The sequence below is a fragment of the Cavia porcellus genome, unplaced genomic scaffold (genome assembly GCF_034190915.1).
Source record: "Cavia porcellus strain 051 isolate PalLab524CR breed Dunkin Hartley unplaced genomic scaffold, mCavPor4.1 scaffold_7, whole genome shotgun sequence".
Taxonomy (NCBI): Eukaryota; Metazoa; Chordata; class Mammalia; order Rodentia; family Caviidae; genus Cavia; species Cavia porcellus.
This window is the reverse complement of record NW_026947490.1, coordinates 62,615,696-62,632,813: the sequence shown is the minus strand read 5'-3', so window position 1 is coordinate 62,632,813 and position 17,118 is coordinate 62,615,696. Positions and strand designations below refer to the sequence as shown.

The 17,118-nt window shown below is 35.6% G+C and overlaps 1 protein-coding gene across 4 annotated transcripts in view; it reads right to left on the bottom strand.

The window, feature by feature from the left end:
• Nucleotides 1-17,118, bottom strand: part of Mpp7 (MAGUK p55 scaffold protein 7) — a 211,763-nt gene that overhangs the window by 137,635 nt on the left and 57,010 nt on the right. For 3 of the 4 annotated variants that reach the window (XM_063253710.1, XM_013151266.3, XM_063253711.1), the window contains exon 2: nucleotides 12,940-13,098. The exons of the other annotated variant lie outside the window; for it this stretch is intronic. In XM_063253710.1, the coding sequence (XP_063109780.1) occupies nucleotides 12,940-12,976 (37 nt within the window). In that variant the 5' untranslated portion in view covers nucleotides 12,977-13,098. The remainder of the gene's footprint in view (nucleotides 1-12,939; nucleotides 13,099-17,118) is intronic. 4 annotated transcript variants of the gene reach the window in all.

The following is a 17,118-nucleotide window of genomic DNA, read 5'->3' as shown; positions in this document are numbered from 1 at the left end:
ATTATGACATGAAATAAAAGAATATTCTTAAATGTGAGTATTAGGGAAAAAGACTAAACATTTATGCACAAAGTATTTCAAATAATTTTTAAAATACTAAAAATTAATGAAATAAAAATAAATGTACAATAGAAAAATAAAGTCAAATTTGTATACCAAAAAAGAACAGAATTGACAAAACCCTGACAGAGAGAAAAAGAAATAAAAAATATCAGTATCAGATTAAAACAAGTCAATACAGGAAACTACAAACAAGTAACACTGTTATAAGAAATTTTATTTCATGACAAGTTTAAAATTTTAATGAAATGGATGACTCTTAGAAAAATGTGTATCACCAAAAGTGACCCATGAAGAAACAGACAACTGAAATGGTCTCAAAACTTCCATAGTAAATAAATTTCCAGAATATCTTGTCAAAAAGAAACTTTTCAGACTCAAGCAGCTTAACAGGTTTCACTCAAGTAAAAATTAATTTCAGTCTTTCACAATCTTTACCACAAAAGAAAAGTAAATATTCCTCACAAAGCTAGCCTGAGTTCATGAAAATATGACAAGCAATGAAAAAGGGAAATTACTAGCTAAACTCACTAATGAACACATTCAAAATAAGCAAATCCAATCCAACAGCATAAAAAAGTAAGTTATGACCAAATTGTTTATTCCTAAAAAGCAAATTGGTTTAACATTCAAACGTCAATGTGATTTTCCATATTAAGAGAATAACAGGCAACCAATTACAGAAACATTAAGATGAATGAACAAAAGGCACCTCTCAGTATGTAAAGGCTAGACAGTGGTTTAGATCAGCGAGACAAGTGCTCACTTACCAAGCACAAGGTTGTGAGTTTGATCTGCAGAATCAAAAGAAAATTCAAAGGTGAGTCATCTTTAAGAACTTTTTCAAACTAGGAATAAGGAAACTTCTTTACTGTACTAAAGGATACACAGGCTTTCCACTTTCCTTTCAGAGGGCAAGGTGCTCCATCATCCCAAACGGGCTCCTCCTACATCAGTCACCTCCACCCTGGCAAGGTTAAATCTGCACAGCTGAGGTGCCCTGGGGGCTAAGTTGGACTACATCTGCCCTGGACCTTGCTTGATCAGCCCACTGTGCCTGTGTTCAAAAATAGTGAGTGCCACTGCCAAGGCAAGGGGTAAACTGGAAGGGTCCTGATCATCAAAATCCTCCCAGAGCCACCAAGAGACAGAAAGAAACAGAAAAATATTAAAACACAGTGAAAATATCCCTTTGGAAATTGCCAACATTGCCAAAATAACAGCATCCTCAACCAGAAAACTCGTGGAACCACTAAAGAGAGGAGGAACTGGCAGTCTGAGGGCTGCCATGTTGATGACCACCACCCTCCAGACACAGATGCCATCAACAGTGGTACAGGAAATGCTAAGCTAGTTATAAAGTATAAAGGAAAAAACTTCAACAAAGGGTTATCTAACAATGGGGGGTGGGGGCAGAGTATACAGGAAAACAGCAAATATGACAGAGAACAAATGGTGAAATAATTCTGGAACTAAAAACAAAGATGCACATTTTCACAACTGATATTCCATATGTAATGAAGGTCTCAGATGCTGATTCCAGCAAAAGGAAAAGCCAGTCTTTAGAATAAGTCATGGTAATCCACAGCTGGATAACTGTATGGGAAAAATTAATTTGGAGCCCTACCTCACACCTTACACAAAAACTGATTTTAAAGTATTAAAAACACATATATAGAAGGAAAAAGGACTAACTTCATGATCACAAGCTAAGAAAACATTTCATGAATAAAATACAAAAACTGCTCATCCTAAAGGAAAATGGTACTCAACTACATACATACAAATTAACAACTTCTGGGAAGAGAAGAGCACAGGGAGTGAGAAAACATGTCACCAAAGAATGCATCAAGGCTGGTGGGTTTGGGAAAATCTAATTAAGGATGATTTGCCACTGAAGATAAATTTAATTTGCGTTTAGTGGGAATGTAATTATGTAGTGGGCTTAGTTTCTTAGTGCTGTATATGTGTAACATTGTTAGCCATCACTGGAAAAAGATTTGAAGGTTGCTCCAGCAACCCAATGTGGTGACCAAGTTGGTTTAAACAGAAGATGCAGGTTCCAAGTATGTACCATGATATGAACATGTCCACAGCCCCAGCACAGAAAGTAGAAGGCTGCCATGCAGTGTAACAAGCCAGGAACCAGTTTGCAAATCTTCTACCAATTATCAGTCACAAAAAGGTGTGCTGCCGAAGCCATTCTCATAGCTCTGGTAAAAATGGAAAATTTTCTTCTTCTGTCTGGAATACATTCAAAAATGTACCACTGATCCTTTTTCTCTTTTACTGAGTATCATGCAAAGTAGAGTTTCTCAGGATTTTCCTGTGAAGTTGAATGCTATTGGCATCCAAATTATCAAGAAAAATAACTTCATGAATAATGTAGAAAGGATTGGATAGCTATTCTCATCTTTTAAAGACCATATTATATATAAAAAGTAACCAGAGGGTAGAGAACCAAATAATACAGAAGGAAACTATTAAAGAGAGTGTGTCAGGCAGTAAATGTATGCAAGATTATGCTTTTTCCCTAGAACTCAAAATACTTGTTATATGTATCCATTTGTTAATATCTGTAATTTGGTATAATTATTTCTCATTCTAAATAAATACTATTCACCTTCAGTCTAATCACTTTATAAAGTTCAATAAGTAAACTTAAACCACATTGGCTTAGTCTAATTGTAAACTGTACACTATGTATAGCATGAAGTAAGAATCTTTTCTTTTCCCTGTTCACCTCTGAGGCCACTGTGACTGATAAACAGATGCTTTCAAGGTGTTTGATTTCTTTTTTTTTTTTTCTGTATTTTCAAATTTTATTTTCCACTTTTTTCCAGAAGCTAGCTCCAATAACTTAACTGGAGGGCTGCAGTTAAATTCAAATTATCTTTTAATGAGAGAAATGGGCTTTGGATCCATGAATTTCCTCTATGTGGATCCTCTTTTGATGGAAAATAAAAATCAAGATACTCTATCAAATGTGTAAGATGTTCACTGACAACTTTCTGCAGATGTGCGCTATTGAGATTATCGGCTTCACCAGTGATTGTTGTTAAACTGTGGAACATGTCATAACAATCTTCAGAAACTGCTTTTCCCACTCTCTGGCTTTTCTTTTTGTCCTTTATCTTGTCTGCCATTGAAAAACACATTGCATTTTTTCATTGCACAGAAGCCTTAAGGTCATTAAAAATACTAAAGATATCAGATAAATAAGCAAGTCTGGATATTCAGTTTACATCTTTAAAAAGCTGAGACCAAACACATTTCTTGCCTTGCAAAAATGCTAACATCATTTTGAACACTTTTGAAAGAACTTTCCCTGAGACAACCACTGTACCTCAGCATATGGTCAGCCTCCGTATTATCACAGGGTGCTCAAATTCCTAACCTCAGTGGAGTCTCGAGAATATTGACATCATAAGCACTTTTCAAACTGAACTTGTAAAAATTTTACATTCTGTATACATATATATACATATATATAATTTTACATTCTGTATACATATATATACATATATATCATATTTGATTGTATAAATCATATCTAATAAAATTATAAAACTAAAACTAACACAGGTATTATACAGAAAAAGAATTACTCCATGAGATTACAAAAAGTATGGCACTATTAGAGAAATAAAAGTAATTTAAATCAACTCTAGTTGATGAAAGTTGTTTCCCACAAGTCAGCAACTCTGATACTACTATCAGACTTGAACCATTAAGTAGATCGTGGGGCCTCGGCTTTAGCTCAGCGGCACAGCACTTACCTGGCAAGTGCAAGATCATGAGTTCAATTTCGGTACCAACAAAAAAGTAAATGGATGATAGATATGGATGGTGGATGTAGGAATTTTCACTGTTGTGGAAGCAACTACCAATAGCTACAGTTGATTGCACATAGAAATGTTCACATATGCACACAACTGTTTATGCCTGGGTCAGGATGCACGCATAATTTCTTTGCTTTGTCAGCTGAGAAAGCCTAAAATAACACTTCAGAAAGCAATGAGCAAATCTATTACTCAGATTCAAATTTCTAATCCCACTTTCCACAGAAGGAACTACAGCTCATTAGATAAATAACTAATTCTAGAACGAAGGTAGGAAATGTGTAAGATGAGCTGGGAGCATCTTTGATGCACAAGTAAGGAAGTGCTAGGAAAAAAACAGGGAAGCGCACACATTGATTACAGGCTTAATCAAGGTGCCAAGGGAAAGAACCCCAGTGGCCAAAGCTGTGAAAAATGTGAGCAACAAAATAAACTAGTGTTGGGGCTGGGGATTTAGCTCAGCGGCATAAGCGCCTGCCTTGCAAGCAGGCAGTCGTGAGTTCAATCCCCGGTACCAGTAAAAACAAAAAAGACAAAAAAAAAAAAAGAAAAGAAAAGAAAGAAACTAGTGTTGGACTATAATTCAGTGTATAAAATAAATATTCATGAGGTAACACCGGTGTGAATAAATGAAGGAATAAAACAATGGGGAAGAAAAGACAACAAGTCTCAAAGTAATTTATGTAGATACTTCACCTTAAAGGAAAGAAAACAGAACACACCACTTTTTCAAATGTGTGAGCTGCACACAGGACTTCCCTCCAAAGTTACATACAGAAAGGGTAGAAAAAGAGTACTTTTCAATGAAAAAACTCAATTGTCACTGGATGGTGCAGGCCATGAAGAGGAGTCTGAGATCCATCCTCCACCCCACCCTTTCCACTGGCAGGACTCAGGGCCCAGCGACCCGCGGGAACGCCAGCCACGCAGTAGGGCCCTGGCAAAGGACGGATGAAACTTGAGGTGCGGAAATGTCTCAAGCAACAGTAATAAAACCAGCCAACAGGTGGTAGGTTAGGAGAACCAGTGTGTGCTTGGGGACAATGACACAAAGAATAGAAGCTGGCGGGTTACAATCATCTCCTTCTCTTTTCTTGTATTCTCTGTCTGTCTGTCTGTCTGTCTCCCTCCTTCGCTTTTTTTTTTCTTTTTCTTTTCTAAATGTCTAGAGAGAACTCCAGCCACAGAAAACTAATCCCATCCCCCAAATCTAGTGATGAAGATCAGACCCAAACCCCACAAAACTCCATTTGTAATCCTGGCCAGAGAACAAATTTCTGGGATCTGGCTTAGGCCACACCACAGAACTGTAGACCCTAGAGGAATTTCACTACTTTCATTTATCTTTCTTCTTTTCTTTCTTTTCCTTTTTATTTCTTCCTTCTTTTCTTTCTCATTCATGATTTAGATATCTAACTTTTCTTTTTGTTTTATTCTACCCATCCTCTTCCTTTCTTAAAAACCACCTCATTGACTTTATGATACTTTGTCTCTTCTCTTTCTTGTTCATTTCAAAACACCTGGGCCTTCTCCTCTAATCCTTCTCTCCTGTGCCCTACAATTACTCAAACCCTGGATGATCCATCCCGTGTGCGCCAGCCTTGGTCCTACTATATTTAACCTCACTCATCTCTCCATCGTACTCCCATCCTCTTGAAACACCCCCTCACATACACAAAGGGGAACATTACTCTACTAAGTGGAAAATCACTTCATCCAAGTTCCTGGGGTAAGCTGGATTATATTTCTATAAACTTTTATTATATAAAAGTGGATTATATTTCTATAAACTTTTATTCTATAGTTGTCCTGGTGTAAGTTGAATTATATTGTATTTCTGTAAATCTTTATCTTCCAGTTGTAAATATCAGGATCAGGCTAATATTTACCACAGTTTGTCAATACCCAGACTACAGCTGAGTCTATTGTTATGGCCATCTGAACCACTATACTATATACTATAGCAGGTATAACCAGTATGTCATACATGCTATAACCAGGTTTTCCCTGTGTGACAACTCTGATTGTAAAGGCTCATAACCATCAACATAGTCCAGTACTAAAGGAATGGACCCTAAGTCAAATGGATAGCAATTCCTCTGTTGTAATACATTGAGAAGGTAGGTTCTTGGGACAGACATAAAGACAGACATTACCTCCTAGGAAAGCCTTGACACCACTGATAAGGCTATATAACATGAGAAATCTACAAACATCAACACAGAAAACAAAGTAAAATAGAAAATAAATAGAAAATGACAAGATGAAAAAGTAAAACACCCAGCTCACCCAGGGTAAGTCCAGAGCACAAAGAAATAAGAGGAAATAGCAAACTCTTTAAAATGACAGCCGAACTGAAAAAACAAATGGAAGAGGCCATACAAAAAATAATCTCTAAGGTGCAAAAAGAAATGACTATCAAAATGAAAGACGCTATTAAAGCAGACACAGATAAACAAATAGAGAGCTCGGGAAAAGGATGGAAACCATGAATGCCAAACATAGAAACAGAATCGATGAAATGGATCCAAACAGAAATACAGGAGATTACAAACACCACTGGAAGGGTACACAGCAGACTGAATAAAGGCAAGGATAAAATATCAGATCTAGAAGACAAGAACTCAACTAGCAACCAGGAAAAGAAAAATATCTTATATATAACAGACCACAAAAAAATCAATCCAATCACTACAAGATGAAACAAAGAAAAGCAAAAGACTGATTGGAATCAGTGGGAAATCTGAAGGCAGTGCAAAGCCATTAAAAACCTCTTCACAAAAATGACAGAAAACTTCCCTAACGTGAATAAAGAATCTGACATAAAATAAATACAGCATATACAATTTCAAATAGCCAAAACCAAAATAAATCTATACGAAGGCATATAATAATCAAGATTCCAGAAAAGCATTACAAGAACAAACTATTAAAAGCAGCTAGAAAAAAAGAAACTTATCACCTATAAAGGAAAGTCCATCAGGATCACAGCAGATTTCTCAACACAAACTCTCAAATCAAGAAGAGCACAGAGTGGGACTTTTTTTTTTTTTTTTTTTTTTTTTTTGTCTTTTTCCTTTTTATCGGTACTGGGGATCGAACTCACGACTGCCTGCTTGCAAGGCAGGCACTTATGCCGCAGAGCTAAATCCCCAGCCCCCACAGAGTGGGATATTTCAAGTCCTAAAGGAAAACAATCTTCAACCCAGACTGATGTACCTGTCAACATTGATGGAGAAATAAGATATTTCCATGACAATGACTGAAGAAATTTATGATGTATCTGTCAACATTGATGGAGAAATAAGATATTTCCATGACAATGACTGAAGAAATTTATGACCACCAAACCATCTTTACAGAGTAAGGTGAAGGACATATTAGAAAGAGTTAAGAAAGACCACAAACACATGAACACAATAGAAAGAAGCCTCAGGTAAGACAAACAAACCAAAAAAAAAAAAAGACAAGAAAACAGCATGAAAAAGAAAAGTCAATACGTATCACTTATAACCACCAATATAAGTAGTCTCAACTCACCAGTCAAAAGAAATAGACTGGCAGAATGGATCAAAAAGCAATATCCAACCATATGGGGCATTCAAGAAACACATATAACCCAAAAAGAAATTCACAGATTAAAAATCAAAGGATGGAAAACAATTCTCCATGCCACAGGAACCCAGAAAAAGCTGGGGTAACTATTCTATTTACAGACAATGCAAACTTTACACCAAAACTAATCAAAAGAAACAAAGAAAGTTACTTCAATCTTGTTAATGGAAACTCTAAGAAGAGATAACAATCATAAAGATTTATGGACCAAAGTATATAAAACCAATATGAATAAACATGAAAATCCAAATAAGCACTAATACAATTGTAGAGGGTACTTTAATATTCACTCTCACAAATAGGTCAACTAGACAAGAAATCAACAAAGAAATATTAGAATTAAACCAAACCTGTGAACAAATGGACTTGGTAGATATTTACAGAATGTCCCACCCCAAAACATCAGAATACAGGTTCTTCTCAGTTGCACATGGGACACTCTCCAAAACAGACTGCATATTAGCTGACAAAACATGTGTAAGTAAATGTCAAGAAACTGAAATCATTCCATGCTTTCAATCTAACCAAAGCTCAATGAAACTGGAAATCAACAATAAAGAAAACACAAAAACTACATCAAAAAATGTGGAAATTAAACAACACTCTTCTGAACAAACCATGAGTCATAGAGGATTTTAAAGATGAAATTAAACAGCATACACAATTAAACAAAAGCACCAATATAATATACTGAAGCTTATGGGATGCAAATAGAACAGTCCTGCAAGGGAAATTTGTAGCGATGAACTTACACATCAGGAAAACTAAATGAACTCAAATAAACCACCTAGTGTTGAACCTCAAACTTCTAGAAAAAGAACAAATCAAAGCCAAACTCATGGGAAGGAGAAAATTGTAAGAACAAAAATTAATGCAATAGAGACTAAGAAAACAATACACAGAATCAATGAATCAAAAAGGTGCTTTGAAAAAATAAATAAAATTGTAAACCATTAGCCAATCTCATCAAAAAAGAGGAAAGAAAAAACACAAACACCAACCGAGGAACAGATTAAAAAGATGTGTTTTTTATATAATGGAGTACTACCCAGTCACAAAGAAGGATGAACTGGAGACTTTCATAGGAAAATAGAAGCAACTGGAAACCATATAAATAAATAAATGAAATAAATCAGACTCATGTATAAACGTAAAAATATGTAAAAGAATGGAATGCTGAGTAAGTGGTTCTGGGGAACTTATTGTCTCACTAGTGTGAGAAACTGAACAAGTAAATAAGACCCAAAATGTACAATACATATGATGAATTGGGAAGAAACTGTTAAAAACAAAAGACAAACCATGATAGGGGAAAGGGGAAAAGAAGGGAAGGTAAAAGAAAAAGATGTATTTCTACACAAGACAATTAAGATAACCTTACAGCCAGTTTCTCTTAATTCACTGAAAAGAAAGGTTTGTGCTAGTATCGTTTGAATAAGGTATCATGTCTATATCTGGAACTCTGAATAACTACTACAAAGACAACAATACACAATGTATTAATTCTGGAAACTCTCCTACTAGCCTGTTTTGAAACTCTGTTATATTGGGGATTTGTTTTCTCTTTAAAATTTAAAAAAAAAAAAAAGGGCTAGGGATTCGCCCATTAGCAAGTGGGAACCAGAAATCTGAGCATCTCCTAGGAGATTGACCATAGCAAATAAGGGGGTCTTCCTTCCTCCCTTCTACCATTTCTTTGAAGGCAAATATTTTTATTACTATTTTGCTCTTTTCTGATTAATGGTACTGCTCTATTCAATATTCTGTTTTGATAAGTTCTATAGTGTTCTATATTTCATCTCATTTTGATATACAGGATTGAAAGAACAACTATTATAAAGATAACAAAATATAATGTGATACCTATTACTGTTATCCCAGTAACCTGTTGTGAAGTTCTGTACCAATTTCACTGTACGATCTTAGTTGGCTTTATTCTGACTTATTCTGTTGCATACTTGCAAAATAAAAATTTAAAAAAAAAAAAAAAAGGGCTGGGGATTTAGCTCAGTGGCATAAGCGCCTGCCTTACAAGCAGGCAGTCGTGAGTTCGATTCCTGGTACCGATAAAAACGAAAAAGACAAATAAATAAATAATTAAATAAAAAAATACAAAGAAAAAAGGTAAAAAAAAAAATTACAAAGGAAAAAACTCAACAGGACTTTAGCCAGCTGATCAGCGTTAACAGCTAAGGGTCACAAATCAGGTTGACAGTAGGTATCTTTAATCTGATCTGATGACAATCATACTTTATCTCTTTGATTTTACTCCCCAAAACACCCAACCCCAGCCTCTTTGTGAATAAAAAAAAAAATCAGACAAATTCAAATAGAGGAGAACCCTACAATGTATCCGGGGAGTCCTCCTCAACACTGTCAAGGTCATCAAATTCAAGGGAAGGGAGAACCCATCCAATCCAAAAGGAGCTTCACAGCACCTGACAACTGACACAATATCGTATTCCAAATGAAATCTCAGAACAAAAACCAGGACGTTAGAGAAAAACTAAGAAAGTCTGAATCAAATACAGATTTCTGTTACTATCAATGTATGAATATTCTTTCAGCAATTTAATTTAAATACTAAACAAGACGTCAATAAAGGAAACTAAGAGTGAGGTCTGTGGGACTCCCTGTACTATTTCTGTAATTTTTCTGTAATTCTAAAATTGTGATAAAAATTCATGAACTAAACAGTTTTTAAGACAAAATCAACAGATCGTTACAACCAGAACATATGCTGATACATGACTGAAGAGGAACCACAGATTTATGTGAAAGAATGGAATGCTGAGTAAGTGGTTCTGGGGAACTTATAAGCCACGCAGGAAAACAAAATTAAGTAAGATTACATTTGATCACTTCCTCCACATACAAATTGCAGTTAGGTTAAAATTCCAAATGTGTAAAAACATAGCTTCCAAACCATTAGAAAAAAATCTTCAGAGACTGTCTCCATCATCTTGAGATAAGAAAAGTCTGCTTAAGCAGAAGAAAAACTGTAATAACCAAAGAGTGATTTGACTGCATAAGTTTTCAGCTCTATAAAATAAAAAGTATTATTCAAAGAGGGGCAGATAGACGGCTGATCAAAGAAAACAGTGTTCAACCTACAAGGCTCAAAGGATTAATACACAAAGGAACAAATTAAGAAATCCCAGAAATAAATTATAAACTATAAATAAATACATAGAATCATACATATATACAAACAAAGATGGGGAAGGCATATAAATAGATAATCACAGAGGAATGAACGGTCATTAAATGAAAACAGTGTCCCTTTCTCTCTCTCTCTCTCTCTCTCTCTCTCTCTCTCTCTCTCTCTCTCTCTCTCCCACTCACCCCCACTGGGGATCAAAGCCAGGGCTTCACATGTGCTAAGCATGTGCTATTTCACTGAGCTACACTCCAGACTATACAAGTGTTTATTGCAAAAAAAAGTTCATGTTTTCATGCTGCACTTGTTTAATCACAGTTTTCCCCATATCATGGGCCTCTGTCACTTACACTCTAAATTTTATTCTGCTGCAGACCTGATGATAGGTCAACAACAACAATGCTGCTAAGCTATGCTTATGATAAAAAAAAATGACTTTCAGACTGCTCAACCATCTCTGACAAGGAGGACTCAGAAGGCGACTACAGACATCAGATGTAAAGACCACACTTTGGTGCCTGACTCAAACTTTGCTGGGACACAAAGTCAAAAACTGCACAAACTAAGTGTTAATCAGGTTGGCACTTCAGATTAGCACTACACTAGACGGTTATGCGTGGAAAAGTCCTCTGCAAATTCCAAATAGCTTATATGCTGTTTTTCAAAACTGACACCTAAACTGACCCATAACTCACAAATACTCCATTTTATCATCCTTTGAGTTATATGTAAACAATAATATTTTGCTTTCAATTAAACTAACACATTTTTTGTGACTAGCTGCAGTAAATTTATGGTTCAAATAAATTTTATCTATAATTTCCCAAACCACTATGGAAAGTTAAATTACTCAATTTTATGTAATAAAACACAGTATGGGACTACATAAAACTAAAAAGAAAAATTCACACATTAATGGTTGCTAAGTTAATATCTGGGGAAAGAAAACATTTTATATAATTTGACAATCAGAATTTCTTCCTAACCAAAGCTAACCGTCAGTATGAATCTCATTGGAAAAAAATCATTTTTCATGGATGAAGATGAGATAAAACTTACCAAAACTTAAGTGTGGATATGACTGAAAATAACAAAAAAATGGTATTTGCAAATGCTGCAAAAGAAAATATCAATGTAACGTAACACAACATAAAACTAGTCCTTCAGCTCTTTCTGAAAATATGGTACCAGTGAGACCGCTACCTCGGCTGGTGAAAGTCTGGGACAGTAGAACCCTGTGGGGCAGCCCAGCATGGAGCATTCTTGTTTTAGTCGTCATATGTCATTGCTTCTTTTGAGAGATCACAAAAAAGCACTGCACAACCCCAAACCCACACACACTTTAGTTTTCTTTCTTTCTTTTCTTCTTTCCATCCTTCCTTCCTTCCTTCCTTTTCTTCCTTCTTTGTGCTAGGGATTAAACCCAGCAGCTTACATGCCAAGCACATTCTCTACCACTAAACTACATCTCAGCTCCTCCTGATTCCTAAAGTTGTCAGAGGCATCCAGGAATCTACACCTCGGAAAAGTGCTGCTTCTGAGGAGTTCAGAAAAACCTCACAGGGGCACACACCACCATCTGATCAGAAAGGGAGATTTTACATATATATGTGCGTGATCTTTTTGCTTTCTTGGAAATGTTTATATTGTATATCTCTAAATCTCACAACCAATTATAAAATAGAAGATGCTTACTAGTTTTAATTACCAATTATAAAATAGAAGATGCTTTCTAGTTTTAATTAAACTCTTACTGTCGTATGTCAGTTACAGGATACACACATCAGTTTCACCTCTGCTACCAGACAAAAACAAAACAGACGGATGGGATGGTGGGATGGGGGGGGCGGTTTTCTTCCTCAAAGAAAACAAACAAAACGTCCAATGCAAATGAAGCCAAAAGTTCATGCCTGTTATTACATTTCAGTGAAGGGTAGTATGTGCAGGTCTGATGGTATTTGTCAGAATTTTCTGTGTGTTTCAAATATCTAATTTTTTAAAAAATTAAATACTGGTATTACTCCAAAAGGAAGCCAAGGCAAGATTGCTGGCATGCGTGGCTCCCATGTGAAGAGAGCAGCAGCTGGTAGACACCGTCCAGTGACGGTCAGCGACTAAGGATACATCTGAGTGACCCGATGGCCTTCACACTGGCCATAAGACAGACAGGACCTGTCTGAACACAGAATAGCCATGCTGACCTCCCTGAGAACCAGAAGGTTTAGGCAGAGGTGGAAGGACATGTCCCCAGGGCTCACATACCTGTGTCACTAGCAGAGCCAGTGGACAAAGCTGGCATGATGGAGGCTGAGGGGGACGGGCGCCCTCCACACACTCCCGCCGCAGAAATCACAGGCAGCCCCAGCTCAGCAGCGTGCAGCCACCGTGTCAACAGAGATTTATATGTTGCATGAGCTGATTCTAGGAAAAAAAAAAGAAACACTCATGTACATACATCTATATAAAAAGAGGATCATTAAATTGCAACGGTCTGTAACTAATTCAAACTTTTTACTCCAATATACTCGTGGACAGATTACAATTCTCCAGAATTCCTTCCACAGACAACATGCAGATGCTCCGCAGAAGAGTTTCTGATGTGGATGTGTGATTTCTAATTGAAAACATGACTGCTCTTCATGCACGTGTCAAAGCTTTCCTGAAGATTTTTACATTTGGTTTGGGGGCCACTGATGAGACATATGGAGAACTTTAAGAAGCTTCTGTAAGTCAAAGCTATTCTGAAATTCCTTCCCTCTGTTATCATAATTCTAGCTGTGTTTCCAAATGTGTAACCGAGACCATATGCATCGTCAGTGACCTAGAACTAATTGTGCTTTTTAAAGAGTTCATTGTAATTCGACGACTGCAAAGTTCTCTAACTGAAAACTGCAAATAATCTTGAAAGAGTTTTCACCAACATTAAAGCAAGCTATTATTATAGGCTTAGAGAAACTATAATCTAAACTAAGCCTGAGGATTCAAGCTAATAAGTAAATTATTTTAGCAAAAATCAAGCTCTGATGGATGTTGAAAAATACTGCCTTTTTTTCCCATAACAACCCTAAGTTTATCCCAAAATAAGCAGTACAGAAGACAGCTGAAGCACAAGGGTTCGAGAGTTTGGCTTAATGTCTAATCTTGCTCAATCTGTGATCAAGGTCAAGTTATTTAATCTTCTTAAGTATTAATTGCCATACATGCAAATGGCGATGATAATTTAGAAATTTGACAATTAAATATATTAACGCCCCTTGCATAATATAAGCAAACAATAGAAGCTGGCTAAATGGCAGGTTTTTTTAAATTCAGGTGATACAGTATAAAATTAAAACGTAAAAGAAAGATTAAAGCAAGATTAAAATTTACATTGGTCTAACACCTAGAAGGAGACCATCTGGTTTAAATTTAAGACACCAATATCTAATGATGGTAAATACAACCCATCTAGATTTTTGTAGAAATCAGAACTACACGATGCATTTAAATATATTTTTCAATGAAGTTCTCTAATTCACTAAACAGCAAATTCATTCATTTAAAATTATAACTTGACATATCAAGGATGGCAAGAAAACAGATGCTATAAACACTGGAAAAACAGGCTCGCTTCAATTCTTAATGCATTTAAACTGCTGATTCATATCACAGGATAAAGAAAACTGAGTTTGCCAAATTTTACTTGAAAAAAAATCCAGCTCTAAAATTTCATTAAAGCCTTCTAAAGTAGCTTTCTAATTGTCAGAGTAAAGTTGATAGGAAAAATTTACCATCCGATACACTTTCTTGGACTGGCTATCTGCTTGCGATGTCTTGAAATCTGCTTTACGTTATCACAAAGGCTGATAGAATAAAGGCACGCACACAAACCCATACAAAGAAGAACGCGAAATAAAACTATGAGGGCAGTTATTTTAAATATCAAATGAAAATATAAACAAGCTAAAAATTAAAAACGAGAGAAAAAGGACAAAGCAAGGTTTTATTGATGTCTAGTTCAGAAGCTGTTTTCCTTAGTTTAAAAAAGCAACCTAGCTTTCACTTTGCAAATTCCTTATAAAAGCAAGGGTAGAAATGTTCAAACACCAATAAAGCCTCCAAAAAAAACACATGTAATTTAAATAGTTAAATTAACAGATTTATTTTTCTGATATTGAAAAAAGTTAAAAGTTGTAAAAAATATGCATATACATCTCGACCATTAGGGCAATATATATATACATATATGGGCAGCTATTTACATGTATATATGCAATTTAAGGTTTTTATGTCATGAGAAAAGTCGTAATTTATATGGTACCAATTACCCATATAGTTCGAGAAATATACACACATACGTGATATGCAATCTACTACTTCCTTAATGGCTTAAAAAATTTATAATATTTCTTCTTTAATAAATCACATACATCATATATGTCATCTTATGCTTACAGAACAAAATTACAATCTGATGCAATCTGGTACATTTTCATTCTATGAATAGTAACAAAACTTTTACATTCCACATCAAAACATACTTTTGAGCTGATACTGCCACATAAAAGGACTCAGATTTCTCAATTTTTATTTCATAATAAACATTCAAAATTAAAATTTTTCCAAAGCTGTATACTTACTACAATGCAATTATCTTTCTTGTATACTCCAAATTACCTACTGAGAACACAGACATGTACTGTGTGTGTATATGAATTTTTAATGGTTTAATAGAATGCCAACCAGTAAAATACTTAAGATTTTATGGAACAAAGTAGCACTGCTGGGTTTAACTTTCCAAGTTAAATTTTTGTGTAATAGTGTTATTTTCTTTGGCTAAATTTATTGAAAATGCTTTGGAATTTTTCAGAACCCAGCCATAATTATTACTGACTGTTGTATGGAATCGATTTACTACAACACAAAAATACCAGCTGTTACAGTATGTCCTGAGAGGGATTACTGAATATTCTTAAATTGAAGTTCAATCCATCTTTCCATAAAAAAAGAGAAAGACCCAAACGCCAAGAACGTAACAGCAGTACCAAGTGCACCTGAAGCATTTACAATACCCAATAGAACTATTACAGCCTCCTTTCAAAAAGCTTATTTTTGGAATTTCATTATTCCAGTTGTACCGTGCTTCTATAATATCACACTGTATCATGTTCTTCTGGCATCGATCACGTGGAAACAGTGAAATATGCAAAAGTCTACGAGCTTACAACGTGCAATTTCTACCAGCCCTGACCTGGTGCTTCTGAGGCTCTCCTGACATCTAGTGGTCAATAGCAGAAATGTAAGTATATGGAACAAGAAGCCTTTTGAAATTTTCAGGAAAGCAAACACTCACTGCATTCCAGCAAGTGATGGAGTCACCCGCAAAATTTTTTATTACTGTGCAGATAAACTCAGTTAACGCAAATGAACAAGAAGTCGAGTAATTTAAAACCACTCTTCCTTTCCATTTGGGGTGGTGTTCAAGAATATGAAAACTTTTAATTAACTGTCATCATAAAGAAACAATTATATTAACAACTTGTGCTATGTTTAGTATACCAACTGAAGATCATTTCCCAGATACAAGAGCAAATTTTTCAATATAAATCTAATATAATTTTTAAAAGCTCCATTTGAAAGACTCATTAGTACATTAGCCAATGCAAGCAGCACCTGATATCTGTTAACACTATTTGAATCTTCATAAATCTTATGTGTAAGAACGTAACAGAGCCACCATCGACCTACGTGGCATAAAGCTACTCACATAAAACGGTGTTTATATCTTTTCCACTTGCAGTTCTCAAAATGTGTGGTCTGTAGATTCCTAGTGGCCTCCAACACCTTTCAGAGGGATTCATAAGGTTATTTTCAGAACATACTGAGGTGTTATTTGTATTTGGCACCAACAGTGAGAAGCAATGGTGGGTCAGACCTTGGGCACCTTAGTGTGAATCAAGAGAACGGTACCAATTTGGAGGTCTCAATGTATTTGTCATTGCCAACAGCTTAATAGCGATTAGTAAAACCTAATAGCTAATAGACTCCTGACTGCCCATCTTATCAATGATCTCCATGTTAAAACGCAAAGTACAGATACGGTGTTGCTGCCGGGAATAAAGTAAAGGCCAGCTAAAAAACACACAGTTGTGCAATAATCTGCGTTGTGAATGCATCAGATGGCAGTTTGGGGATCACCACTATCACTTAAAAGAACAGATGAAAGATAATTTTCAGGCCTGGGAATTTGGCAAACATTTTCTTGAAAATGAATGAAGTGAGTCTGTGACTTTAAGAGCAACTACCAACACTATGTGTTGCTAACAGTAAACATGAGTGTACAAAGAACAGAGTAGGACTGTGGTATTTAAAAATGTTCCGGTATGTGGCCGACTCCAAGCTTCTCAAAGCTCTGGTTCCCTTCTAGGAATGGGCTACCTCATTATTTTGCTTACGGGAAAC